Below are 14,476 nucleotides of genomic sequence, written 5' to 3'. Positions count from 1 at the left end.
CCCCATAATAAAATCCTGCTTGCCTTATACAATGTGCGCGACGCCGTGAAAAAGATTTAAAAATGAAAATGGATTTATGCGTAAGAAAGAAAAACATGGGAGCAAAATAAATATAAGCTCAAGAAAAATCAATATGGAAACAATAAGATGCTGAACTAAAATTCTTTGTTTATTTGTACAATATTAAAACAATATACAAGGTGTCCCAGAACTCAAGATCAAGAGAAACGTGAAGACAGTATAGATAGATCATAAAATTCGAAAGAAGGAAAAATATTCTATGAAGTAATTGATTCTGTTACACTTGAAAACAAACAACGTGGTCAGAATTCATTTTTAGTGTCTAAAAATTCATATCTATCAATGTTTATTTATATACAGATTATCCCAGAAGTCAACGCCATAACGGTGTAAAAGTATTGACCGTAACTTTCATATAAATTTTAAAAAATCTCTTTTGAAAATTTTGAGCTTTCAAGTGCAACCTAGAGCTTTCGTTGAATCGTGACCATTTTTCGGTTACTGTGGTTAATTTTTTATTAATTTTGTTCATTTATACTTTGATATCGTAACCGTGAATAAAATTTCTTAGACCACAATCCAAAATAATGGCACAATCGCCTTGAGTTTTCAAGAATTAAGACTTTGTCTTACACTATAAATACAAAATTTTCAAAATCGGTCAAGTTTGAGAGGTCCTTCTTCAAAAAAAATGCACTAAAGTGTGCTGGCAAGTTTTATCAAAAGCTTGCGCATTTAATTAGGATTGTAAAATTGTAAAATAGTCAAGGGTTTTATAATAAGAATATTGAGTAAAAAATAAAAACCTTTGTTGCTGCGTTTTACTGTTATCGTGTTATTTTTAAGTTTTTATGTTATTACTAAACTTTTCAATAATACATAAAACTATCGACAATTTTACCATTTTACAATCCTGATTAACTGCGCAAACTTTTCACAAAACTTGCCAAAACACTTTAGTACATTTTTTTGAAAGTAGAGCCTCTCAAAATCGACCTATTTCTAATCTAAAAAATTTTAATTCATAGTTCAACAAAAAGTCTTGATTCTTGAAAACTTTAACGAAATTTAGTCGATATTTTAGACTGTAGTTCTAGAAGTGTTATTCATGGTTAAGGATATACAATATAAATAAACAAAACTTTAAAAAATTAACCACAATAACCAAAAAATGCTCACGATTACAATACTTTTATACCGTTATGGCGTTGAATTCTGAGATAATAAGAAGTTCTCACGATTTAACCAAAGCTCTAGGTTGCACTTGAAAGCTCATAATTTTCAAAAATGAGTTTTTTTTTAAACTTTTTATATGAAAGTTACGGCCAATACTTTTATACCGTCCAGGCGTTGAATTCTGGGATACTTTGCATATAAATAAATATATAAATAAACATTTTTCGACACTAAAAATGAATTCTGACCACGTTGTTACTTTTCAAGTGAAACAAAGTCAATTATTTTGTTTTGTTCCTGATGATGGATGGATTTGAACCTAACTATGTCCGAAACGTCAAAAATGTTGTTTTTAACTTCCCGTAGAGTAAGTCATAGTAGTGGGACAAAAATAATTCTTATAAATATTAGTGAATGTATTCCTCGAACATTTCGTTACGGTACGGGAAGTTCCAGCAATTTGCCTTAAAGCACAATGCCATACACAACTAGCTATCTATATGTGTGTGTATAGAATACACCATTCAAATTTTCTATATACATATATGTATGTATGTATATATGTATGTATGTATGTATGTATGTATGTATGTATCTACCGTCCCGTCTCGATCTAAATGAATTCATAAAGTGAGCGCTTTTTAATATCATTTATTCATTTCTGCAGACTTCTGGGGAATTTCCCAAATTTCATAATCTGCATCAGCATCAGCATCAGAGCATCAGCATCCACCTTTGATGGCGAAATTAATTTAAATTTCTTTATTTCTCTCATCTACTTTGCCCAGTCGTCTCTTTCGACGAATAATTAATATTTGAAAAGACCGCGCGCGCTCTCTCTTCTCGTTACGAACCGAACTAGGCGAAGGTAACGAATTAGGGGAAAACCGGAGGCAAATGGATAGATAGACTTTGGGACCGATTATGAAGAACTTTCCATACTGAAGATAGACAAAAACCATGCGGTTGGTGTGCAGTCAGTCGTATTTCTCAGGTTGTCAGATCGAAAACCTAACCTAGGAATCGCACAAATGCCAAAAAGACGATCTTAGATAACAGGGTCTTTCTGACTCGGATCCATAACATACGAGTGACGTTGCAGTTTATGTGTAAAACGCCTGAATGCACAGCAAATACATGACATTTTGACAGTGTTCACTATGATTCAGTAGCATAATGTATGGAAGTTGGAGCATAGCAAGACCTCGTCATAACATTTTTCTGTTATTCGGTAGAATCGTTTCCTTTGTTTAAGCTTTGAACAGTGTTATCATAAGTGCCAGTGTTGTCACTTATGATAACGCAAGACAAACTAAAGTTATATTCTAACGTTTGTACCATTTGAAGGTTAGGTTTTAGAAGTTGATATGGTGCAGTATCGAACGAATCGAATTAATGAAGATACGAGTCCAGATTCAGAACATACTTATTCTTTTATAACAATTGATCCTTTAGGCTATAATACTAGGCATTTAGACCAAACTGTACTACTTAATCATACTAAAAATTACACATTAAAGCCCAAAGCACATTTTGATCAAAAACCAAAAATTGTGGACAGCCAAAAACTAGGCCAATAGATCAAAATAATTCTATTTGAGAAGTTATCCGAGTCTCTTTAGAATCTTCAGAGTCTTTCTGGAATCTTTTGAGCCTTTCTGCAAACTTCGGAGTCTTTCTGTAATCTTCTGAATCTCTTTAGAATCATCAGAGTTTCTTTAGAAAGAGACCCGGAAAATTCTAAAGACTCTGGAAATAAATCTAAAGACTCTGGAAAAAAAGTTCAAAAGCTCTGGACAAAATCCAAAGGCTCTGGAAAAATTCAAAGGCTCTGGAAAAATCCAAAGACTCTGGAAAAATTTCCAAAGACTCTGGAAAAATTCCTAAAGATTCTGGAAAAAATTCTAAAGACTCTGGAAAATACCTAAAGACTGAGAAAATTATAAGGACTATGAAAAAATTCTAAAGAGCCTGAGACAATTCTAAAGACCCTGAGACAATTCTAAAGACCCTGAGACAATTCTAAAGATCCTGAGACAATTCTAAAGATACTGAGACAATTCTAAAGAGCCTGAGACAATTCTAAAGAGCCTCAGAAAATTTTAAAAACTCTGAGAGAATCCTAAAAAGACTCGGAATCTTCCGGGTTTCTTTGGAATCTTTAGAGTCTCTTTAAAATTTACTGAGTCTCTTCACGATATTTCGAGAAAATTTGCCATAACAACGATTTGTTATTCTGGAGGCTCCAGAAATCAGTCAGAACCTCCACAAATCAGTCAGAGCCTCCTGAGGAGTGTAAGCACCTCCAGAAGATTGTAAGAGACTCGAGAAATTTGTGAGAGACTCCAGAAGATTGTGAGAGCCTCCAGAAGATTGTAAGAGACTCCAGAAGATTGTAAGAGACTCCAGAAGATTGTAAGAGACTCCAGAAGATTGTAAGAGACTCCAAAAGATTGTAAGAGACTCCAGAAGATTGTAAAAGCCTCCAGAAAAGTGTAAAAGCCTCCAGAAAAGAGTAAAAGCCTCCAGAAAAGTGTAAAAGCCTCCAGAGACTCTGGAAAACTGTTAAAAACTCAGGAAATTGTCGGAAACAAAAGACTGTTTATTTTATCGCAGAATTGGCACTTAGACTAAGATGTAGACAATGAGATGAAAAATAGACACTGATACCAAAGACTTCTCATTGATGTCAAAAACTTCGGAAGTCTAACCTCCAAATGGCACAAACTTCAGAATATTCCTTTTACAACAAAAAGTTGCACTTATAATAACATTGTTATTTGAGAAGTTGGTCCAAAATCTATACTACTGGTGCATGTATCCTCTCGGTCCTCTGTCCTCCTCTACATATTTTGAATTCCCCGCCAAAAACGTTTTAAGAAAATTACATTTTGCAACTTACGAACGCGAAACGAGATTAGCCCGCGCTCTGAGCAACGCTCTCGTCCGCCAGTCCTCCTGTCCTCCAGTCCTCCAGTCCTCCCGCAGTCCGCCGCCAAAACACATATTATACATTATGCCTTATGCCGACGGTTCAAAAGAATTTTACTCGGCGGCAACGGCAGCAAAGTACGTATAGTAAATGCAAAAGTAAAGTAAAGAAATTTCAATTTCATTTAATAATTATATTTCATTCCATCTCTCTGTACTACGACGAGAGAGCGAGGAAAGCGGAGCAAGGGAGTGAAATAAAATTTAAAAAAAAGTCGGCAATTGCGCGATGGAATGCGATTAGGATGACGGTAGCGAGTTTTCTCGTTGGAAAATTAGCAGAGGCGAAACGGGCAATGGAACAGATACAAAAAAGAAATCCCCAGAGGTTTTGTGTTTATGGATGCAATGCACAATGCAGAAATTTTTGCATTTTTATATGTTGGTTTAATTTTTTAGAACAAAAACAATGGAACATCTACATGATCTTCAAGACACATGCTCATGTGGACAGGCTACATGATTAAGACTCTAAAAGTCAAGAAAAGACCCTAGAAACCAGTCGGAGGCAATTCAAGATATTCAGAGACTCAAGGTCAAGTACAAGATAAGACACTCAACGTCTGTACAAGACAGTCAGGGAATCCAGAAGACAGTCAGAAACTCTGGAAGAAAGCCTGAGATTTCTTAAGACCGTCAGAAGCTCCAAAAGACTACCAGTACCTTCAAAAGACTGTCAGTGCCTCCAGAATATAGTAAGAACCTCCAGAAGAATGTCAGAGTATCTAAAAGACTACCAGAGATTCCAAACGAGTGTCAGAGACATCAGAAGACTCTAGGAGACTCCAAAGGAATGTAGCAGGCTCCGAAACACTCCAGCAGGCTCTAATAGACTTTATAAGACTCCATACGACTCCAGGAGGTACAACAAAACTCCAGAAAACTCAAGAAGACTGTAAAAAGATCTAAAAAAAACTAGAAGAGACTCCAAAAGACTCCAGGAAGTTCTAAAAGACTTCACAAGACACCATAAGACTCCAGAAGACTCAACAAAACTCCAGAAGACTGTAAAAATTAACTTAAGGAAACTCTAGAAGAGTGTAAAAATCCATAAAACTCCAGAAGACTCTAGAAGACTGTCAGGGACTCCAAAAGACTATAAGAGGCTCCAAAAGACTACAGGAGACTCCCAAAAACTCGAGATAACTTCAGGAGACTCTCGGAGAGTCCCGAAGACTCTCGGAGACCCGAAGACTCTCGGAGAGTCCCGAAGACTCTCGGAGAGTCCCGAAGACTCCCAAAGACTCCAAGAGACTCCCAAAGACTCCGGGAGACTCCCAAAGACTCCGGGAGACTCCCAAAGACTCTGGGAGACTATCAAAGACTCTGGGAGACTACCAAAGACTCTGGAAGACTACCAAAGACTCTGGGAGACTCCCAAATACTCTGGGAGACTCCCAAATACTCTGGGAGACTCCCAAAGACTCCAAAAGACTCCCAAAGACTCCAGGAGACTCCCAAAGACTCCAGGAGACTCCCAAAGACTCCAGGAGACTCCCAAAGATTCTGAGAGACTCCCAAAGATTCTGAGAGACTCCCAAAGACTCTGGGAGACTCCCAAAACCTCTGGGAGACTCCCAAAGAATCAGAGAGACTCCCAAAGACTCTGGGAGACTACCAAAGACTCTGGGAGATTCCCAAAGACTCTGGGAGATTCCCAAAGACTCTGGGAGATTCCCAAAGACCCTGGGAGATTCCCAAAGACTGGAAGAGACTCGAAAAGATTGAAAGAGACTCGAAAAGATTGAAAGAGACTCGAAAAGACTCAAAGAGTCTCCAAAAGACTCAAAGAGTCTCCAAAAGACTCAAAGAGACTCCAGGAGACTCTCAAAAACTCGAACAAAGTCCAGGAGACTCCAAAAGACTCCAGGAGATTCCAAAAGACTCCAGAAGATTCTGAAAGACTGTCAGAGGCTCTAAAACTCTGCCAGAGAACTCAAAAACCCACCAGGACACCCTTAAAAACTTAAAGACTCTACAAGATAGTTACTAGTTCCGAAACAAACCCAAATTTTAAGATTGAACCTTACACTCACACAAATCAACATTTATGTTCAATTGAGTAATCATTCGATCATCACAATAATTTTGTATCACATAATATAAATTTCAAAAAGATCTCCACCAACCTCGAATCCTTTATTAGGAAACTGCACTTTCTGCCAGGCCAACGAAGCAAACTGCAAATGCCAAGCTGCAAACGCATATGGCAAATAACCATAAGTAGAATAATTCTGCGTCGTATTCACAACATGAAGAACCTGGTCACAAAAACAAAACCATTTGGTTGCATCGCACACTCCAATCATATCAGGATCTGGTTGGCGCATCGATAGATAGTTTTCGTAGACACCTTGCATTGATCTAGAGAAAAAAACTCGTATTAGTTAATGGTGACGATTGAAAATTCTTTGTGTCAATGTATAAAGGTACCTTTCATAATCTCCAACGGAATACATAGTGTCCAGGACATATTTCATCCTCGTTGCTGCACTCATATCAGCAGCCTGGCTTGCATTGAAGCTCATTTCGTTATCAGGTTCCTCATTTTCATTCATAACATTATTTTTATTAGAATTGTCCGTTAGGCCTCTTGTTGGACGTCTGATCTGCAAAAAACGTAAATAATAGTAACAACTTTGCTTGCGCCGTTTTTTTAATACGAGTTCTCCACAAGAAAGGCGTACGCAAAGTTGTATGTTTTCAAATGCGTTTTGGAGCAAACCGAGTTGCTGTAGGACTGAATGATGTTAGACAGTATTGTAGATTATTCAATTCTGCACAAATTTGCCGAAGGCATTGTTCATATCAAACAAATAGTTTAGAAGTTACATGCTATCAAACAAAAATACGTCCTAGGTATACTGAATTCCAAAGCAAGATTTCATTACAAACACTATGCAGAAAATCTTTGAAAAAAGTGTAGAGGGAAAGAAAAAGTGTAAAGAATAAGAGAAAAAGACAGAAAAAGACAGAAAAAAATTATTATAACGAGAGAAATAAAAAATTTATTGAATGAGATAAACAAGAGATCGACTTTGATTTCATCCCTATTTCGTGCCATTTCTTTGGATATACTTGGAAAAATTTGTGTAGCTCCAAAAAAATCGCGAAAAAAAATAAAAAATGTTCATCTAAAAATCTGTTATCAATTCCACTAATAATAAGTGTAACAAAAATAAACTAACTTATTGATAGAAGATAGTGAAAAATAAATAATGAGCGAAACACACTCACCAAATTATTAATAATTGTAACTAACCGGGCAAATCTACCTCATAAAATAGCATTGTCATGGCAACGCTATCTTATGATTCTTTCTTGGTACTATAAAAATGTCTATTTGCTGTGCAATCAGGCGTATTTTACATATAAACAAGCAAGGTTATGATAACCGCACAAATAAGATTATTATTACCATATAGAATTATGTTGTCATAACATTCCTAGCTTGTTTGAAAATTTGCCGGTAAATTATCTTTAAATATTAATTTTTAGTATGTTAAATACAAAAATTATCAATTAGTTATTATTGCTGAGTTAATTATAAATACCTGGAAAATATCTTTCCAAACTGCAAACATGCCCTTTTGCATATCTTTTTGTCCAATGTTGCTCTTGTAGACATCCATTATGCGAAGTTGCTTCTTACGACCACTAAAAAAATATAAAAAAAAAAATAATTTAAAACAACTAAGAAGTAGAAAATCGTTCATATAATAATTCTATGGGTCATAATTTAATACCTGAAGAATTGAAGTGCTGATAAACAAGATCTGACGTCACAATTTGTTTTATCGGCCAAGACCAGCAAGGCACCGAGATCTGTTTTTAAATTTTGGGCTTTCGAAATTTCCAGCAACCTGTAGAAAAAACAGAGCTATCAATGCAAAATGTAAGCATCATTGATTAAATCAAAGATGCATCCAAGACATTGTAATCAAATCTATCCTTTACCACTTTATTTCAAAAATAAAATAAAATATTCTAGTAAGATGTATCTTACTTCCTTTACCTTTCTGCAAGTCGTGAATTTTCCGTCGGCGGAAAAGTGACCACAAAAGCGCATTGCCTCAAGGCCCTAAGTGCAGGTACATATATGTCATTACAGATGCAAATCACTGGCCTTCTCAAGACCATTGGAGTCTTTTCCTTGGAAGACTTTGCAGCCTTTTTGCCTGCACGTTGGGTCACCGATCCGGAGGCAAATTTGATGAGAAAGTCTATGGATTGGACTGGGGCACCATCAATTTCATCTGGGAAAGGATAAGTATATATATAAAAATTGTACTTTTCAACTTTCTTTAGAAAATTGAATAGTTAACGAAGATATAAATAAATAGATATGGAAATAATTATCTATATTCGAAGCAGTAAACTGAATATTCCTGGTGGAAAGTTCTCGTATTTTTACACCAATATTTTCCAGTTTTCTCCTATTATTACCCCTTGTTCCTCGATAAAAGTTTACAATTTCAATTCGTCGCCGATGTTTGTGTTTCCTCCAAATAGATTTGCCGATCCGCCGAATCGCATTTGACGATTCTGATGACATTCGGAATTGAAAGATGATGGAAAGATTTCATTTCGCCCCGAGGCCTCGAATAATACACTCGTATGTCGAAACGTTATTCGAATATGATGGATGGATGGATTGTTCGATATTTGTTTCCGTTTTATTATATCGCGGGGTTGGGGATCGAATATGTCGATAGGAAAAGTTTATTTTGTATTTTTGTAGCATAAGGTCTTAATTAAGTTCCCTGAGGAACACCAGGAGCTATGTTTATCCCTGTACAAAATTATCAACAAAAAATTTGAGTTCCTTATGGTATAAAATAATCTACAATTCAATTACATTTTTATTCCACCATCTTTTGAATACGCGCGCAGTAACTTTATAATAAAATTTCCGTTTGAAATAACACAAAATTGAAACAAAACAAGAAAGAGTGCAAAACTTCAAACTCCAAAGTCCGAACTCGATCCGTCGATAACTCTATATTGCACTCAAAGGGCGAAAAGGGGTAAATATCATATCATAACGCAGTAGAAGTACAAGAGACCATATATATGTGTATAGAAAGTCTCTTTGATATGGCTAAAATCGAATTCGCATATTTATTTCATATTTTTTGCACGCGCAAGCCTTTCTTCGGAAGGTCGGGTTCCCATGGAAAGATAAATATTATATTGCCACATTTTTTACTAGGTGTGTATTATTGAGAATATTATTTTGTAATCCTATTTCATATAAAATAAAAGATGATCTTGTCCTCAAACATTAACCAATTTTTGTATTCAGCCCTCTTTATAGGAGAATTTTATCACTTTTTTTAATTCGCCTTGTTTTTCTAAATATTTCTTCTTGTAAAAAAAGTCCAATATTCTTTAAAATCTCTATTTTTTAAAAACCTACACTATTTTTGGAAACCTCCCTCATTTTTAAATTGTCAAACTTTCAAACTGTCTGGTTTTTAATTAAAAGTAACAAAAATATGTGACTAAAAATAAATTATCAATAAGAACTTTCGTTCTTTGCTAATAATTCCAAAGAAATGGCTCGACTGATCGTGTCACAAAATTGATCGATGCTACTCCTCATAGTGTTACATCTATGTAATTCTATGTAAGAGTTACATCTATGTTCGGAAACTACACTCCAACTCTAAACTCCACTTTTTTTGTTTTGCTTCAACTGGAAATTTTATTATTCAAAATAAAAGATGGTGGAATAAAAATGTAATTATTTTGTAGATTATTTTATACCATTTTAAGGAACTACACAGAGATACACATAGCTCTTGGCGTTCCTCAGGGAATCTAATTAGTAGTGGGTAAAATCAATAAATTATTATCAGATTACTCAGAACATATTCAGACAATTTAGAATTTTTTTCAAGTCACATGTCATACGATACGTGCCTAACTTAGACCTTATAATATATAAACCGATCTCAACAGGTGCATTCGATTTTATGTACATTTATTTCACAGGGAAAATATTATTATCAATATCATTTCTTACAAAATTATCAGCCATCACAATTGCCATTATATTTTTGAAATTATACATATGACATATGACATTTAATTAATCGGGAGAGACCGCGATTGTCGTCGGCAATGTTTGCTCACACATGTGATGTCACATATCCTTCTATGTTTGAACACTTATTCTGCGCCTTATGACATAGACAATACTTTGATGTCGTAATATTACTAGGCACACATTAGATAATAGAAAAACATTTGAAGCAATATTGTGCAAGTCGAACTAGAAGTACAACTTCAAAAAAAGAAAAAATCCAAAAGTAAAAACCAAAAAAATAAAAAGCAAATATGTAGAAAATAAGAAATTGAGAACTAAATTCATAATGAAAAGTTACTATTTGATAATAATTTTAGCTGCGGCATTATCTTATATATAAAAATGGAGCTCTTGATCAAATGATTCGGTAAAACTCGAAAACGGCTAAACCGATTTGTCCAGTCTTAGTCTTGAAAAATTCGTGCTGATCAGTAGGTTGTCGGAAAGGTGAGATATTATTTCAAAATCGCGTAGAAACTTTACATTTTTAATTTGAACATTTTTGTAGAAGCGTAATTTAAATAAAACAATGGACGGTGGCTAATAGGTCAAATGTCAAATGTTTGTGACAGATGATGTTCAATTACGTTTGATAGCATGGCTTACGTGAATATTATTTAATAATGATTATTTAATAATGATTAAATTGTAGCAAGTAGTTTTGTTTATAGTTTTATTTGTACACAAAAACGTTATTAAACGGGCCTCAAGTGTTACTATAAACTCAAAATATCAACATTTTTGAGATGTTAATATGAAAATGCACTTTTTGGCATATTTTTCTCGAACTCATTTGTATAATTATATACTCATTGTGTTGGTATTTATAAAACATTTTCTAGGTTATATTATTTTTTATTTATTTTAATTCAGAACCTAAATTTGGTATCAATCAAAAGGACATTTTGTCGAATAACATTTTCCCAGTTATAATTTTCCAGAATTTATCGAAGAATAGATAGTAATACTTAAAATACTTAATTCATTTTCTATCTCTCCTCGCAAAAATTTGAAAATTTTGTATAAGCTCAGTTGTATTATTTAGAATTATACACAAAATCCAGAATCCGAAAAGAATATGAAAAACTTGAAATGTAACCAATAAGTCGAAAGACAAAAAAATACTTGGATTGGATTATACCAAATGTTTTCCTATAGAAAGTGTATGAAACGTTTGATTGTATTGACAAAATATAGACAAACTAATGGCGTTTATAGCATTCAAACAACACATCCTTATACACTTAAAGTTTTAATATTTTTGATTCTCTAGAAATTGTTTAGAATATACCTTACTTAGCAAAACAACGTTTGTCGAGCCATCTAGTATTAAATAAGTCTAAAAAATAAAGTTTTCAATAAGAATCCAACATCTGGATTGTATTCGATAAAAATATCTAAACAAATATTTTCCAATTAAACTAAACCACTCGACTATCGATATATCATCGCGATCAATTCCTTCATGTGTCGACCCTACCTAACCTCGATCCGGCAGCCCCTCCTGATACTATTTATTCCGCCGCCACTCCGCCTACGGCAGCAGGAGGCAAGGCGGCAGAGGCGGCAGAGGCGGCAAAGGCGGAGTTTTTTTTACGACCGTCGACCGGGGGTAGGAGCAGGGGTAGTTTCATGGCGAACGAAGAACACACATTTTGCATTTGAAAAACCGCCCAGGCCGAGAGACTGGAGAGACCGAGAGACCAAAGGTCTTTAAACATTCATAAAAGCGCTTATTGCATTATATTTTGTATCTTGTAAGTGGTGGAGGAGCAGGAGGAAAAGATAGAAAAGAAGGAAAGGCAGGAGGCAGGGGGCGTGTGTGCAACGATGAGGGGTTGGAGGGTAAAGGAAAAGTCAAGTGTCTTTATTTCGTTTGGGGAAGTGATGTAAAGCTTTATGGCGTCGTCGTTGTAAATATGTTATGCCGGAATTGGCAACATTTTTGCATACGCACACCAACATACACACACAGCTCAGCAGTACATGCACATACATACACATTTTATATGCTTACATTATGCAGGGTGTCCTAGAACTCAACGTCAAAGCCAAACGCAAAACGGAGGATTTGTATTCACCTTAACTTTCATGAAACAAAAGTTAGAACTAGTAGTGTATGGCATCGTGCCTCAAGGCAAATTGCTGGAACTTTCCGTACCAGAATTAAATATCCGAGAAAACAATCAGTAATCAATAAATATCTGATCCATGATTAATAACAATCGTTTTAAATATTTTCAATTAGATAATGATATAACTATTACATATATTATCTTGACGATCTTTTCGTTCAAAGCTCTTGAGAAAGTTTGCGTTAACAAGAGGTGCCGAATGAATCCATCTGAGGATACTTCTTACGATTAGAATAACGCGTTTGAAGTATATATATTTTCGAACTAAATTGTAAATTTAAAATTCATATTTGAAGTATAAAACTTTGTATATTTTTGAAAATTTTAAAATAAAAATATCTGAAAATTTTGAAATTTGCTTGAACCGTATAAATAAACTTTAAAAATTAACAATCTTGGTACGGAACCCAATAAAATTAGAACTCATTTCTAAAAATTTCATCACATATCTGATAATTTGATGTGCATATGTCTAATGATCATTTTTGACAGCCAAATATCTTTTTTTTTTTACTTTATCTCCGAAATCTGCCTTACCAAAAATTTCATGGATTCTTCATTTCGTCAATACAAATGGCATGTTTTTTGAATCATTCAAATCGGGTGCTCTGTTCTCTCAAAAATTGAATCGAATGTATTTTTTGAATCATTCAAATCGGTTGATTCATGCGTCCATTACTATAATTTACCCTATGTGATATATTTTCAATCCATTTCCACACGTTTCGAATCATAGTTTGAACCTTCTTCAGCGGATAAAACGCACAAACCATTTAAAAATCGCAAAAAATATAATACTTAAACTTAAAAAATCATTCAGGATATACATCATTTATATTATAATTTTAATTCAATTTTTCAAATTAAATACACTTTTTATTAACTCTACTTACAAATTCTTCAAATGAGAAAATAAAAATAATTGTCCTCATGAGCAAATTAAAAATTGAAAAAAAAACGAAATTGAGAATTTTATAGACGAGAAAATTTCACATTTACCGAGAAAAATAGAAAATAAAATTTTTAATTACTAGGCAAAATTAAATAGCAACCTGGAAGAAAATTAAGAGTCTACTTAGGAGCAAGATTAAAATCGTCGTGGCAAGAAAAATTTAATAACAAACAAATAAGAAATCGACTTTACTCGATGTGCAAACCGTGAAAAGGACTCTACTGATTACCGAATAGAATAGCAACCTACATATAAAAGGGACTCTTCTCACAAGCAAATAAATATCAATCAAGCACAGCTAACTAAACAGGACTCCACTGTCTATTTTCTTGATAAGAAAATCTACTAATATAATACTGACAAGCAAATTGAATTCCCTTATTGAAATTCTATAAGGTAATAAAGAACTCTACTGGCGAGCAAAAAAGTGAGGATTCGATTGACTAGCAAAATAAATGTTCACCAATAAGCTAAAAGAACTCTACTGACAAGCAAATTTTAAGTCAATAGGAAACAAAACAGAAGATTTCACTGAGAAACAAATTAAATAATAACCAAGAAAATCAAAAGCAAAACTTAAAAAAATCTCAGTTGATGTGCAAACTAAATATCAGTATGAAATTAAAAACAAGGACTCTACTGACGAGGAAATTGCATTTTTACCAAAGAAAAAAGCTACTGCAAACTAAATAAAAATTAAATAGTAATGGAGAAGTGAATACAAACAAGCCTACTACAAGGTCTACTGACAAACAAGCTCCAAACGTCAACATGAGACAAACTTGATAATTCGTCCAAGAAACAATCTAAATTATAATTTACAACATAAAAATTCTCTTTCCCAATTACAACTCCAAAAAAGTAATTTATCCCTTCGGTATAATTTTTTTTAATCACTTTCCGCTTTCAATTTGCATCATCCTAATGTAATAACATTTTGGAGCTGGTATATAGGTGTAGGTGGGTACTCGTATCAACTACGACTGAAAACCAATTTGACTAAATCACTGATCATAAAAGATCAAATATTTCACATGAAGCCCCTCCTAACCCTCCAACCCCTACCCTCATCGACCTCACTTAGCCACTTATGCAACCCTCGATATTTTG

At 34.2% G+C, this 14,476-nt stretch overlaps 1 protein-coding gene across 1 annotated transcript in view; it reads right to left on the bottom strand.

Annotated features, from left to right (window-relative positions):
• The window catches only part of LOC113386490 (chromosome transmission fidelity protein 18 homolog), a 32,064-nt gene extending 23,321 nt beyond the window's left edge, over positions 1-8,743 (bottom strand). Inside the window, exons 1-6 of the mRNA XM_026624270.1 lie at positions 8,635-8,743; positions 8,204-8,444; positions 7,935-8,051; positions 7,743-7,845; positions 6,622-6,797; positions 6,318-6,552 (exon numbers count right to left, since the gene is read on the bottom strand). Coding sequence (XP_026480055.1) covers positions 6,318-6,552; positions 6,622-6,797; positions 7,743-7,845; positions 7,935-8,051; positions 8,204-8,444; positions 8,635-8,743 — 981 coding nt within the window. The remainder of the gene's footprint in view (positions 1-6,317; positions 6,553-6,621; positions 6,798-7,742; positions 7,846-7,934; positions 8,052-8,203; positions 8,445-8,634) is intronic.
• Positions 8,744-14,476: the final 5,733 nt, after the last annotated feature.

The sequence above is a fragment of the Ctenocephalides felis genome, unplaced genomic scaffold (genome assembly GCF_003426905.1).
Source record: "Ctenocephalides felis isolate EL2017-DRISC unplaced genomic scaffold, ASM342690v1 CF-g0.4_SCAFFOLD_03571, whole genome shotgun sequence".
NCBI lineage: Eukaryota > Metazoa > Arthropoda > Insecta > Siphonaptera > Pulicidae > Ctenocephalides > Ctenocephalides felis.
The sequence above is the reverse complement of the archived record's forward strand: the minus strand, read 5'-3'. Positions and strand labels throughout refer to the sequence as shown.